The sequence below is a fragment of the Eleutherodactylus coqui genome, chromosome 1, assembly GCF_035609145.1.
Source record: "Eleutherodactylus coqui strain aEleCoq1 chromosome 1, aEleCoq1.hap1, whole genome shotgun sequence".
NCBI classification, from domain to species: domain Eukaryota; kingdom Metazoa; phylum Chordata; class Amphibia; order Anura; family Eleutherodactylidae; genus Eleutherodactylus; species Eleutherodactylus coqui.
Genome location: NC_089837.1, coordinates 208859683 through 208874895, shown reverse-complemented (window position 1 = coordinate 208874895; position 15213 = coordinate 208859683). Strand labels below are relative to the sequence as shown.

The window sequence follows — 15213 nt, the reverse complement described above, 5'->3', positions numbered from 1 at the left end:
CAAATTTTATTCACCTCTTGTGCAGGGTGCACAAGCTGAACACTATTATATTGCTTTTCAGTTTTATTTGTGTAATATTATTGAGAGGCTTTTTTTTGCTTAGTGCCAGCCTATCCCACAACTGTTGCCATCTGGCAGAATTGCCAATGGGGAACAGGGCAGCTGACGGCCAAGGTGGTATGACGAATTAGGTGGCACCCGACATTAAGCGGTTTTTTTTTCTGCCTTGAATCTGGATCAAATCTAACACTGGTGGACCTCTTCTTCAAATAAAAAATGGGTTTCAATGGAGTCAAATACAGAAGTGGTTCTCCTGATTTCTCTCTTTAGGGTCAAGCCTCCTTTCTTACAGACTCTACCAAGTTTGCAAATGTCAGCTTCTGTTTGGTGGCAATTTGTTTCTGCATCCTCCCATTGGTTCCGGTCTTGGTCCTTCCGCTACATTTTATTTCTCCCATCCTTGTTTTTTTTTTTTGGAATGTGGTCTTTGATTGTTTATAGTGAAACGCATCATTATGTGGCCCCCGGAACCAGCTCTTTGTTTTCTATATACGAATAACTTACCATCTTTTTATTCCGTTATCTTTCATATTTTTTTTCACGTTGCATTTTGCAATTGCTGCAAGATGGAAATCCTAAGCTGCACCTTCTCTTTCTGCAGTTATTAAATTCTATCAATCTTACATAGCATTTAGAAGAAATATATTCCCATAGATATACTACTAAAGCCTTCCACATTATTTTTCTGGGCAACCTGGACAGAATTATCTTGCTATGTATCCTCTTTAGTTGTTTCTACTGTTTATTTTGCTCTATTGATGGGGGTTATGCTGCTTGTGCTGGGCCAGCAGTCCACAAGTAACGTGATGTGCTATTTCACCATGTTCAACACCTCCCCCTTTATACCCTACTGAAGGGTGGCGGATGTTTTTTTCTCAACATTTTTTAATCTTGTATGCATGTAATTAAGATTCGTATATTTTCTGCTTGTTTACATACCGTGATATGTTTACCTAGTCTTGGTTTTGCACTTGGATCTTTGCCTCTCCAGTTTGTTAATTGTTACATGTTTAGAAAAATTCTCAAAATAAATAAAATTTAAAATTGTAAAAACAAAACTAAAACACATTAGTACCACTTCGTGTGGTCCTACACTTAAAAGGGATCGTCTCAACAGGACAACCCATGTTCATCTGCCCAATTAGGGCCTAGGAAGGTCTTACACAACAGTCTCTCACTTGATTAGCCTATTATCTCTCAATAAGAGAATAGAGAAAAGCAAGTCTCACATCTGTTATATTTGTAAAGATAACACATTTGTCAAATTCCATTCAAAATAGTATTAAATAGGTTAATCTGTTAAGAAAACAAACAGTTTATGAACAGCATGTTGTCCATATAACTACTTCCTTATTTACAATGCAGGCATGATACAGATCATATAGCAATAAAAACCATAATTATTTGTACCCTTTTCTATTTTAATATTAGAGTTTTTGCTCAGCAAAATGTGGCAACTTGTAAAATCAGTTCGCTGTTCTTCTATAAAATTCTGCAATACTTCCGATGCTTGATGTTCCCAATGTAAGATTGCTGGTGGATAGTCTTCTCTTGATCTTGTAGTGTTGTACACTACTTCTGCTTCAGTCTGTGTCCCCACGGGACATTCCGAACGATAGTTTATGATAACTTGAGCCCTTGAAGGTTCTGTCTCAAATTCAGTTGCTCTTTCTCTTGTCTGCTCTTTTCTATTTTAAAGGCTTGTTTGTTGGCCTTCTTCTCCATCCTTCGTTCCTGGAATTAATCACAAGAATGTTTTAACATTTTTCCAATACTATAATCCTGTTTCATCTACAAGATCTGAGTAAGATAATTGCAATATATTGTAATCACAAGTGTTGCCCCATATGTTACATAATGCCTTGCTAAATGCCCCATACATGATCCTTGTTTAGCTTTTGTTGCCAGCAACTATATCTTCTTGTAGTCTAGTCAAGCATGCATGATGGCAGCATTCTGACTAAATGCGCATATATAGTTGTTGCCTATTCTGTTATGGCAGAAGGGCATGCTCACAGTAGAACATTGTAGTCATGTGTAACAGCGTACAAAACTGCCCAGTTAGCTACAAACTGGGAAGAAAGCATGAAAAAGGAGTAGAAAAAAAAATAGGGAATTAGTAAAATAGTTGAAATCAGAGTTTTTTTGTTCTGATATATTCTGGAAACTCAAAAGGAGGACATGCTCACCTTGCGTTCTTCCTTTATTGCTTGTTTCCTAGCTTTTCGCTCATCAGTGTTTTCACATTTGGATCGTGGCTGGGTGGACACCTTAGGCAAGTCTCCGCCATTAATCATTTCCATACGCTCTATCTGCTTTGCTGTAAGTCCTCTTTCAGGAAGAACTCCCAGTGGGATTCCAGATTTAGTAGATACCTTTATTAGTTTGACCTAAGGAATAGATAAGCAATGTTTATGTAAATTTTGTATAAAACAATTCTAGCCTAACAGACTTAACTGAAAATAATTAGTATCTCATATTGATCCCACTCAAAAATTAGCAGCTTCACTGATAAAAATCTGGGACTAAAATATAACTTTTAATTATTCTCAATTCTAAAAATATAGTACGCTCAAGGTGAATCAGTTATACCAGAGGTTGAATAAACACTGCTGCACGGTTATATATTGCTCTTGTGCCCCCTATCAATATCTCCCTAGTCCTTTCCAGTAACAGAATATAGAACTGGAGAGCATATAAAGCACTCTTACATCTGTACTAAAAATATGGGCACTGCTATCATCATCAATATTCTGACCCTTTTATTACCTCATTTCAAATGGGATTGTAATATCCAGATGCTCTAACAAGCATAAGCAGTGATCCATCATCACCTTAAAACAGTGTACATATATTCTTACCTTTGGTGGATCCTTGATAATTTGCGGGTGATTGTACAAATTAGAATATGTGCCTGTTAAAAGAAAAAAAAAAAAAACATTTAAATGTTTTGCAACCTACTATTCTACTAAATTATGGAAAAGCTGCCAAAATATATTTACACTAAGGAGCAATATACATATCAGCTGTTTAAAAATAAGATATCTATTATATGTGGTAGAAGCTCGTTACTTCTCTCAAGCCTAATGCAATTCATACATTTTTTTTAAAAACCCAGTAGGACAAAGCAGACCAAACAAGTCATTGAGGTTATCCATATAGTAGATTTACTGTAACATGGAGCTACTAAAAATGTCAGTATTGTATACATACTCAGGATAGATTCACAGTCCCACTTCTCCCCAGGCTCTTCTAGAACTAGAGTTTGCATTTCTTCCTTATCTTCCTCATCTTCCTCAATTAAGTCCAACTCCGGTCTGTGCTCGACGTCTTTTAGTTTCACACATCTTCAGTAACAGCAAGAGTACATAACCAATTAAAATGCTCAAGATCACTGTACCTTATAAACTATGACAAATTCACAAATTATAGTACACACTGGAAAATAAATTGAAGAAACAGACGACTTAAAGCCCATTTAGACACACAGATGATCGCTCGAAAGATGGCTTTTGAGCAATCATTTTGCATAATCTACCAATTGGTACTAATGCCAATTAGTACTAATGTCAATTAGTACCAATTAGCAGCTAGTGGGCCACTGGGACCTGAAATTATTCAGAGGACAACCCACTGTTCTCTGAATAAATTTCCTTTGTTCTGTCAGCAGGTCTGACAGCTGAGAAAATGCAATCGTCTGTTATCAGCAGTCCCCGGGCAGAACACAGCGTGCGGTGTGTCTTATCAGCTGTTCTGCTGAAGGACAGTTTTCAAGCCGAACCGCAGACCGTCGTTTGGCAGAAAACTGAAAGATGGGCACGTTTACAGGCAATGATTATCGCTCAAAAGATGGCTTTTGAGCGAATTTTGAGCGATAATCGTTGCGTCTAACTGGGCCTTTTGGGTGCATTTACACGAGTGGGAGCGCGTCACGCCCCAACATTCTCGGTCATTGTTCACATTGCACAGCACCCAGACACTCCATCCATGTGCTGGATAATGTGTAGGAGACCCCACATCTGCATGTTCTCTTTTTGTGCGAGACTCACATGACAATATAACATGCTGAGACTCTTCCATCTCTCAGCATTGCCATGAGAAAAATAGCCAATGTACAAAACCCATTACCAATAATGGGTTGTATTTTTGTGTGTCTCACAACGTACAAAACTTACTCCACTTTCTCTCCTGTGTTAATGCACCCTTAAAGGGGCGTTTCCATCACAGAGCTTTATGGCATAACCACAGAATACACCCTAACAGACAAATGGGTCAAATCCCACTTCTTCGGATCCCACCACCCCCAACCCAGCTGTATTTTTATTCTTTACGAAACAACAGCCCTGGCGCATCTTTTCTTAAAGGGATTCTGTCACAAGGTTTATGAAATTTGACTTGGAGCTGATCTTAGAGTACTGAAGGCGGGCCGTGCCAGCTTTCCCTTGCCCGCATCATGCAGACCAACAGCTCTCTCACTCCGCATGATGTCAAAATGTCAAAGTAACCTTTTTTGGTCACCTAATTTCTCAAAAAATGTTGTACGTACACCAACATTGTACCAATAAAATTACAACTAGCAATACAAAAAAAGCCCTCTCACAGCCCCATCTACAGAATAAAAAAATTAAAAAACATTATGGCAACTTTTTTTTAAAGAGTAGAAAAATATAAACTATCAATTTTCCCATAATGGTACAGACCTGCAAAATAAATTGATCAATTGTGCAGCACCACGTACACAGTTAAAAATACAATCCAGCGATAGAGCATTGCAATTTTTTTTAATTACACTCGATTTTAAAAACTTCTAATAACTTTTATGAGCCATCTTAAAATAATCCCTACAGGAATATGTTGATGGGAAAAGGGGTGTAAAAAGCTACACCTCTAGTAAGGCAGGGATAAAAAAATTTAAAAGGAAAAAAAATGGCTGAGCTTCTGAGAAAAGAACATTTTACAGAGCTTTGGTTAAAGTGACCGTCCGATCTTGGACAAGATGCCCACACTATCTAACTACCCGATGCACACAGTACATTAGTATAGAATGTAACCATAGCACACAGATGTAAGTAGTGCAACATTAATTTTGACATTGTGCTGTGATTACGTTCTATACTTGGATTAGGACCAGCAGCCCTCCACAAGTACCTCTTAATTTAAACACCTAGGTGTGGCCCATTTACATTTACCTCACTGTGCATTAACCCTTTGCAATCCAATTTTGGATTCAGGGTTTCCTAGGGGGATCTCTCTTTCTGCCATTATACAATAGCGCCGTCTACTGGCTAGAGCCAGTACTGCGGTATGGAACATGCTGGAGAGTCCCCCGACAACAGAGTGGCCAGTAATATACAGTGAGAATACCCTACCAGACATCTTCCGACATCGGAGTTGTAAAGCCTTCTATCAGAATGTCTTCAGACGTCAAACAGTGGATTGGAAAGGGTTAATGTACATCTTTGGTATAAGACACCACATGGTGCTTTAACTGGCCCCTGATGCTCACGTGGATAGCACTGGGCAATCAAACCAGCGTTTAGGGTCTTAGACTAAAGATGTGCACTAGGGTGCCTTTACATGCAGTTGATTTGCTGCATGTTTTAGTGATCAGCAGCCAGATTTCCCACTTTCAATTTACCGTATATACTCGATTATTAGCCAACCCGAGTATAAGCCGAGTCAATAAGTTTTACCACAAAAAAACTGGTAAAATTTATTGACTCTAATATAAGCCTTGCTATACTCGAGTATATACTAGGTAAAAAAAAAATGCAATACTCACCTCCCAGCCGGCGTCTGTGTCCCCAGCGCGATGGTCTCCCCGGCGCTGCGGCAAACTGCTGGAGAATTTTCCCTGTCATCTCCCTGCTCGGCTTTGAGTTCCCCCGCTGTCAGCACTGTGTAAGTAAGCGCTGTGATTGGATGGAGCGCCAGCCAATCACAGCCGATGCTCGATAAACTAATCACAGCCATTCAGTGAGGTCATGCACTGAATGGCTGTGAATGATTGAGCGCCGGCTGTGATTGCCTGGCGCTCGATCCAATCACAGCCCTTACCTACACAGCGCTGATGGTGGGGGAATTCAAAGCCAAGCAGGGAGAATATTCAAGCAGCTTGCCGCACCGCCGGGTCGACCATCACGCCGGGGACACAGACGCTGGCTGGGAGGTAAGTATCACGGGTTTTTTGTTGTTGTTTTTTTTACCTCACTTGAGTATAAGCCGAGGGGGGCTTTTTCAGCATTAAAAAATGTGCTGAAAAACTAGTCTTATACTCGAGTATATATGGTAATTCAAATTGTAGGGGTGAAATCAGCTACATGTGAATTCCCCCTTTAATGCGCAATACGTATCAGGTAATCAAAGCAGTGGTGCGGCCATCTTTGTTTGTCCAGGACAGAAGGGTCGCTTAAAACTTCAGAAAAATGGGAAATGTGTGTCCATCTTACAGTAACATATGAAGGTTATATAGCATTGGCTTACTCTTTTGCCCTCTCCTTGAAGTAATTCTCTACAACATCTTGAAGGCGGTTGCTATCTGCATGGATGAATCCTTCCAGTTCTGCATTATCTAAGGCACCAATTTCATCATCGTCAAATTGCTCATAAAACTGAATAAAAAAAAAAATTTAAAAAAAACATACGGTAAATGTAAAATTTAGAATGAGTATTAAAGCTATCAAATTGGTCTTTCTAGATCAAACACATAAAATAACATTGTTTTGTTTAGGACTGGTTCATAAAGAAAGGTGTGAACTCTGCCTAAATAAAGGCCCATTTACAGGAGCAGATAATCGCTCAAATGACAGCTTTTTTTTTTGCATAAAAAAATAATTGGTAGTTAAGTAGCTACTCAGCTACTTAAATAGCAATTATGTATGTAAATGAAGCCTTCCCTGAGCGCATGCTAATAGCCTAAGGCTATTATCTGAGCTCAGATCCTTCGTTCTCCACGGGGAAACAATGCTATCAGCACTCCCCGTGGAGAACGACTGATAAAAGTGAGTAATGATTTTTAGGTGAGCTTGATTTTAATGATCACCTAAAAGTGCCCAAAATGCGGGTGCCCCACGCCCATTTACACGCGCTGATTATCGCTAAAACGATCGCTGATTAGCGAATTTTTAGCGATATTCGTCTAGTGTAAATGGGCCTTAACCTAGCCTGATGAAGAGGTAACAGTGAGACGTTGTAGCCGGAAGTCATGCATAACTAAACTGCGGCAGCACTAGTAGTATGTATCAGTAACACAGTGGCCTACCATGGCCTCAGTTTATCCCACATCTTGTATTTCCAGCTTACTGGACGAGACATCCTGCAATTGATATGCAGACCCGTGACGCTCTCATGAATAGACCATTTCTCATATTTATGTTCTAATATTAAACACATCTTGTACCTTTTCAAAGCGCTCATCCAGTAGTGCGAGTTGCTCATTTCTCCTCATGACGGAAGACGACATTGAATACTGTGAGAAGCGGCTCTTTGTCTCCTCCTGCATAAACATGAACTCTTTCATGGGACCATCTCCTCCATCACCCTCTTCATCCGAAAAAGGACCATCTGAGTCAAAGTCTTCCCACTCATTCTCATCTGCTCCACACTCGTTTCTATACATGAATGTGTACACAACAATGTATTTCTAGCACACACAAAACAGACCAAATACAAGGCAAACATCACGGGCAACATTAAAATCCCACTGTACCCATCAACAGCAGCAATATCGTTGGCTTGTAGTACGAAATCATCATCTAGCTGGTTTTCAGGGTTATCAAAATCAAAGTCTTCATCCAGAGCTGCCACAATATCAGGGTCCAAGTCCAGGCGCAGACCTAAAGACGAAATAGATTTAGGACTTATTCAGCAGAGATCAACGTCCTGCCGACATTTATAGAATATAGGTATATATGGGGAAGTCAGGCAATCAATTAAAACCATACAGAAATACAGAAGTATCCCAGTGGTTAAGAATATTTAGCACTGGCAAGTAGATGGCATTTATATCTTAAATGGGATCAGATAGGTACATAGGTAAGTTGTACATAAGCAAGCACATGGTATTCAGTCATTTCCTAACAATACTGTTATGTACATACAGGCCATGTGAACAGCGACCTACATGAACGCAACCCTCTAGGAAGCTGGAAGGAAAGGGGTACGCCCTATGGACGGACACCAACAACATAAACCAAATGTGCATGCAAAAAACCACAAAGACTACAGACGCCAAAATACTTAGCAACAAATAAACTTAGGGAGATGGGATCACTAATAAGTACATACAAGGCATTTGTTTGTATTTTGGTCTGAATATGTAAGCTCACAAACCCACATCAAGGGTCTTTGTTGTCTTGCAAATCCCTATTCTAACAAGACAACTAAAACCACAAAAAGGGAACCCTGCCTACAAGAGGGGCAATCGTCCCAATAGGGACGGCCCCATGATGGGACCTAGGGGCCTGGCTCACCCTAGATGGTAACAGGCAGGAACACCAGACAAGATAAGTAACACAACAGGTGTTTGCTTACCTATAGATGCAAGGGAATACAATGTAGAAACTCACCAGGTCTCTGCACATCTACAGACGCAGACATCACCACACAAAAAAAAAAAAAAAACAACAACTATGCATATAGACGCAGACCAAGACATTGTTTACATCTAATGTCTGAACACCTGAAAACAGACACTGAAGAAGTCACTGTTCACACTAGGTGTCTACCACACCTACAGACACTAACAATACTCCGATTACACCTAATGTCTGAACACCTGTAAACAGACACTGAACAGGTCACTGTTCAAAGCAACAAACAGACACAAGGGAATCCCACAGAGAACCTCATGCATGCAACTTACACCGAACAGAACATGCATGACGCCAAGCACCAGAGCTCAGAGATAAATTGCAAAATGATGACCAGCAGCCTCTAGTAATAGAGGCTGGCATTTATGTGCACAAGACCAATGGTGATCGGCTGGAGAACTCCACACAACCAGCCAGCCGAATCAACCACACCTACAGAAACCCATAGAACTACATGTCCCAGGAGCACCATGTGACAAACACTTTCCCTTTAGGTCCGTTTCACACGGGCTACAAAAATTGCACGATTTTGTAGCAATGCAACATTGCTACAAAACGCATGTATGTGAAGCCCATGGTCTCCAATGGGTTCTTTCACATGAGAGATGTTTTGTAGCCTGAAAGAGCCCATTGGAAACCATCAGCTCCACATACATGTGTTTTACAGCGATGTTACATCGCTACAAAATTGTGCGATTTTGTAGCCCGTGTGAAACAGGCCTTAGAATGAGTAGCGACTTACCTTGAGGGGCTGCTTTATTTAAAAGTCCAATATCCTCCTCAAATTCTGATGCAAAGACTGAAGAAGGCAAGTTTATAGAAGGATCCTACAGAAGGAAAAAAAATTTTTTAAAAATTAAAAAAAAAAAAACTCTGAATATACATCTTAACTAGAGATGAGCGAGCGTACTCGGAAAAGCACTACTCGCTCGAGTAATTTGCTGTATCCGAGTATCGCTGTGCTCGTCCCTGAAGATTCGGGGACCGCTGCGGCTGACAGGTGAGTCGCAGCGGGGAGCAGGGGAGAGCGGGCGGGAGAGAGGGAGAGAAAGATCTCCCCTCCGTTCCTCCCCGCTCTCCCCTGCAGCTCCCCGCTGGCACCCGAATCTTCAGGGACGAGCACAGCGATACTCGGATAAAGCAAATTACTCGAGCGAGTAGTGCTTTTCAGAGTATGCTCGCTCATCTCTAATCTTAACCCATTAATGACTAGCCATACAGGTTTTTACAGAAGTCATTAAGGGGCCTTATGCTAGACTGTCATGTTTTTACAGCAGCCTAATTTAATACATAGACCGCCGATACAGGCTGTCAAAAGGCGTATTGGTGGTCATTAAGGGGTTAAAGGAAAGGTTAACCTTGAAGCATGACCCGTCTGTCCCCCCCTTCCCACCACTGATGGTAAGCTTTGCCGAGTGGTGCGCACCTTTGACTTCACTGCAATGTGACTGTATGCTCTTGCATATTACAGGTGACCTCAAACACTTTCTGACATGTATAAGGGAGATGTTTGCAGGTGAACCTTTAGTACTGGACCACTATACTAGATTGGAAGTGGGCGGCCGTCTTACTGTAGGAAAACTCTCTAGATTTAGACAAAGTTACAGCTGAAAACCAAGAATCAAGGGAGTAGAAACATTCTTTCAACCTGAATATATTCAACCTCCTCTTCAACTTTCCCATCCTCCGTCACGATGATCCGCCTTTGTGTGCGCTGCGTTTCAGAAGGCACAAGTTCAGCAGGTCCTGTTTCTTTAAGGTGCTGCAAATAGTTGTAGTCATCATCAAAGAAGACCCCAAATTTCCTCTGCTCTTCTTTCCTCTTTTCTCTCTCTACCTGCGAAGAACACAGAAAACGACATTACTCATGAATACACACAGTAGCTTGGCATTTTCTGTAATAGGTCACTTACCAGATTTCATCCTCAAATTCCCTCAATATTATGCAATTACCTGTTCAGGACCAAAGATTTTTTTCCCCATTAATTTCCATTTAACAAAATCAGAACTTCTCTAATTTTTCATCAACTTAGCCATATGAAAGCTTTGTTTTTATGCAGGACCAACTCTATTTTTAATGGTACCATATAATAAATTTAAAAATTACATTTTTTAATGCCATCATTTTTGGGTACATATAACTTTTATTAATTTTATTGGGGTGGGATTGGGGGAGAAAAAAAAAAAAAAAAAAAAAACACAATTCCTCCATTCAGCATGCAGAGTAAACATGTGAGAACATTCTCTGGGACAATATGATTTTGGTGAAACCAAGTTTATATAGTTTTTTTGCATGCTAATTTTTTTTTTCCATTTAAAAAATAAATAAATACATGTTTTTGTGTCGCTGCATTCTTTTGGTTTTTGTAGGACAAGCTCTAGTCTTCATTTAGCTCGTTTTTGGTGCTCAGATTTGTGATGAATTTGTTTTACACACTTATTTTTGCTTCACCATGGGAGTGAAGGTCATCACTTTTGATCGGGACACCGTGATGACAGAGGGAGCCCCCTCCCTCTGTCACCCTTGTACATACTGTGATCGCACTGCAGAGTAAAGTCCATTACTAACCACCATAAAAAGGTGTATGGTTTGTCACTAAGGGTTTAAACTGCTAATCAGCGTGTTAATGTGCGTGATTGTCAGAGATGGCCCTGGCAATGTACTCTTCTCTAAAATATAGAGAGCAACTCTCATTCTACTGTAATTGACAGGTGGATGAGTTGAAAGGGAATGTGATGCCATTTAACATGGAGCATCAGTCACGCTATATTCACTCCAGCATTCAGCTTTCTGTTCCATCCTAAGAGCATCTTGTAAAATACCCATTGATTTCAATGAGTCTTATTCTCAGTTCGCCTCTGTTCCACTTGGTTTGTATTTTCTTAACAGGAAAAGAAAGAAGACTGAACTGCAAGCATTTATCCCCGTCCGCAATAACAGAAACCGAATGAAATGAATTTCGAATTAATTTATTTTTCCTTTGAACACTGCTGTGAAGGTGACACGAACTATTCCATTCGTATCTGTCTATATCTTCATTTGATATAACTGCGTACATGCAGTTCCGGACACAGACGTCACATCCGGCACGGCCTGTTCCGCATGACGTCTGTGTCCAGCGACCCCCACAACGGCGATGTGCGCTCCGCAGGAATGCGGTGGGGAACCACACAAGAAAGGTAAGAGATACATTAGAGTATATAAATGTGCAGATTTTGGGATCTAGCTATGCTTGATGAAGGCACTTTAGGCGCAGAAACGTTGTATGTTAGACATTGGCAAATTGATTGCCGTTTACTTTTGCTGTGTTGCTGTTTTTAACCCCTATTTGTCGGGATATTAAATATTAAAGATATTCAAAACGTTTTTGAGCTCGAGAGTTTTTTCTATTTTTATGCTTATGTGCTTATGCATATAACCCCATTCAAAAGAATGGGGTTCGTATTTGTGCGTCTCCCAACGCACAAATCTCGCACAATTTTCTCCCCATATGAAGGCAGCCTAAAGCTGCTTTCACACAGCCAAGAAACTTATAAGAGATTTATGCGTTGGGAGACGTACAAATCTCGTGCGCACATGATCCCCATTCTTTTAACTTGCTCAAAGGGGTTTAATTGAGCAGGCGTTATTCCACTTCCTGACCAGCTCCTTGAACTCCCATCCAGGATAGCATTCTAACCATGTGAGGAATACACCTGACTGGTGTACTGGCATTATACGTATGTGTCCCCAATCTCCACGGTCCCTGTCAACCAATTGGGCCGTGAAGAACAATAGCTTGCTTACGACATATATTTTTGAGTTCCAGGAACTGTTTAGCGGGTGCAATAGCAGCGAGATTACAGAGAAAGCAGAACATAAAGTAGCAGGGTGGCAGTGGTAGGTGGATCAGGATACATGGAGAGACCCATAGGAAGTTTCTCCTCTACAGATAATGATATCCAAGGCCATGCTCAGCGTTATCACGGTCTCTATAATACACCAGATTATCATTTCAGGATTTTTCCTTGAAGCCAAGAATTACATGGAACAAAGCAAATTCTAAAAGTGCTGCTGAAAGTAGCAGAAGACCTTTTCAGTGGGCAGCAGGACTCTCTGGGGCGCGGTTTCATCAGCAGCGAGCGGATCCCTCTGACTTCTGTGCACCAGGTGGAAGGTGACTGCCGCCTTCTTCTCTATGAAGGGTTTCTTCTTCCTGTGGGGCTGGAAGATGTAAAGCAGGTATTAAAAATGGACTTTCCAAAAACTTTTTAAAAGTTTTGATGGCTGGGAGTCTGGCTGCTAAGACCACCAGCGTTCACCAGAACTAGCTGAAGTGCTGATCGGAGTGCGGTTACTGCTTGATAACTGAAGACGGACCCATAGACTTTCCATTGAGCCGGTCTAAAGCTAGTGAGCAGTGACTGTGCTCAGACGAGCACTTCATCCGCTTCCTTTAGAGATCGGGGTGGAGGGGGGAGGGTCTCCGCACCCTGACTTCCAGCGATCACACAGACAAGCCAGATCTCTTAAGGAATGGAAATCCCTCACGTGAAGAACAAAGTCTGATAATCCGGCACTTCTTGCTATATGGCAGATTTTGTGTTCTCACTTCATTCTGGGCAGCTGAGCATCATTTACTTTTACAAGTTGGTAAGGGAGAGAACACTGCGGACATTCCTTACAGGTAGACCATGCAGCTACGGGACCCTGGGAGAGAGGGGCCCCTGCTCTGACTGCACTGTATGCAGAACCTTCCTCCAATGCACTGTCAAGGGAGTGCAGAATTGGCCCAAGGTTCATATAAACGTTCATGAAACAGCAACAAGGATGACAAGACGTGACACCATAATGGGGGACCCATGTAAGGATCTGCTACGGGGCCCCATCAATTCTATCTGTGCCACTGATGGTGGAAGTGTAATATCACATGGCTGCAAGGAACACAACATGCATATATGGGCATACCCCACCCACTCCCAACATCTTCCATGTAAGGCAGCATTCTCACGGGTGAATGCCATAGCCAAGATATACAGCCTGCACTCTAAAGCGTGGCATTCTGGGGGAGCATGATGCATTTTTGCATTACATCTACACAATGCGATTCGCACATCTCAGGGGGAAAGGAAAATCACATCATATCACACGGCATGCAATGTTTTTTTAAGAAGACCCCATAGGAAATAATGGGCAACAAATCACCCAAAAATAGGAAGTCAGCGATGCTTCATCTCACAGCATCGCCGCAAGAGAAGATCCGCTGTGTGAGCAAACACGGAAATCAATGCCTTATTTTCACACGTGAATTCCATCGATATTGGCACCGCATTGCCAATCGGCATCCTGACGTGTAATATGCATGTGATAGAACCTGCTGCCATCTTTATTTCCTGCACCCTTGGTGCACTGGGTGTGAGCAGCAGCATGGGGGCTGATGGCAGACTGCTGCAGTGTAACACGCTGTGCGGGAGCCCATGTGTAACTCCTGTACAAGGGGCTTCCACAACAATCGTGGAGTACTACAGCGGGTACAATCCCCAGCAGGCCGCGGGCAGTAGTAGTACGTGTGCCGGCGGGCAGCGGAGGAGGCCCCGGGCTCTGCACGTCCTGCATGCCCAGCACTGCGAGCTCTGTGGGCAGCGGAGTGCTATCAGGAGAAGGTCACGGGAGGCCGCTCCAATATACGCGGCCGCCTCTAGCTCTTACCATGGCGCTCTATGGAGGCAGCAAGTCAGCTTCAGCACTTGGACCTACTACTGCCTGCGCATGGAGGGTACTGCGGCGTGAAAGGACCTTTGATGATGTCATGACCATGTGACCAGTCCCGTTCATTCGGGGGAGGTGTATTAACATCGTCATCAGCATTTCTGCCCCAATTACCAATCAGGTTGCTAAAATTGTGAATCAGAACCAATCAGGTTGCTGAAATTGCTGAATAGGGCAGAAGTGCTGATGACGTTCGGGAGGCATATTAACTTATTCCACAAGATTCCTGCTCAATTCGCAACCTGATTGGTTGTTTGATGAATCAGCCAACCCAAACAACCAATCACTGTGAATGGGAAACGCCTGATACTGACCGGAGGACCTTTGATGATGTCATGACCACGTGATCAGACGCGTTTAGAACACGCTTGATACTGAGCTAAAGGACCTTTGATGATGTCATGACCATGTGGCCAGTCACGTGTTAGGGGAGTTGTTTTTGTGATGTGTGGTGAGAATTGTGTATATGTATATAGGTGTGGCATGTGTCATGCAAGCAGCAGAATTGTGGCTTGAAAGTTTGTGAACCCCCCACATTATGTAATCTCATACACATTCACATGTCGTGGTGGGGTTTGTTATGAAGACAACTGGTGTGTACATTAACCCTTTCATATTCCTGCGAGATTTGTGCGTCTTGCAACTGCGATGCAGGAAACAAATCGCGGCGTGTTCTATCTTGTGCATGCTCTCGCATCGCAGCGCCCATTGTTGTCAGTGGGCCCGGCCGCAGGATCGCACCACGTACTGGGTGCAGACGATGTGATGCCAGGTCACCCACTGCACACAATGGCAGACACTGCGAACCTCCTG

At 42.1% G+C, this 15213-nt stretch overlaps 2 protein-coding genes across 2 annotated transcripts in view; one reads left to right on the top strand and one right to left on the bottom strand.

Moving 5' to 3' along the window:
• Positions 1–15213, top strand: part of ADAT2 (adenosine deaminase tRNA specific 2) — a 628714-nt gene that overhangs the window by 288785 nt on the left and 324716 nt on the right. The window lies entirely within an intron of this gene.
• Positions 1280–14445, bottom strand: LTV1 (LTV1 ribosome biogenesis factor). Its single transcript, XM_066605466.1, has 11 exons — positions 14341–14445; positions 12724–12855; positions 10300–10488; positions 9394–9478; positions 7769–7895; positions 7460–7670; positions 6544–6671; positions 3274–3407; positions 2922–2974; positions 2250–2450; positions 1280–1794 (listed from the first exon to the last, which is right to left on the bottom strand). Exons 1-11 carry the CDS (start codon positions 14341–14343, stop codon positions 1681–1683), a joined length of 1377 nt encoding a protein of 458 aa, XP_066461563.1. The 5' UTR covers positions 14344–14445; the 3' UTR covers positions 1280–1680.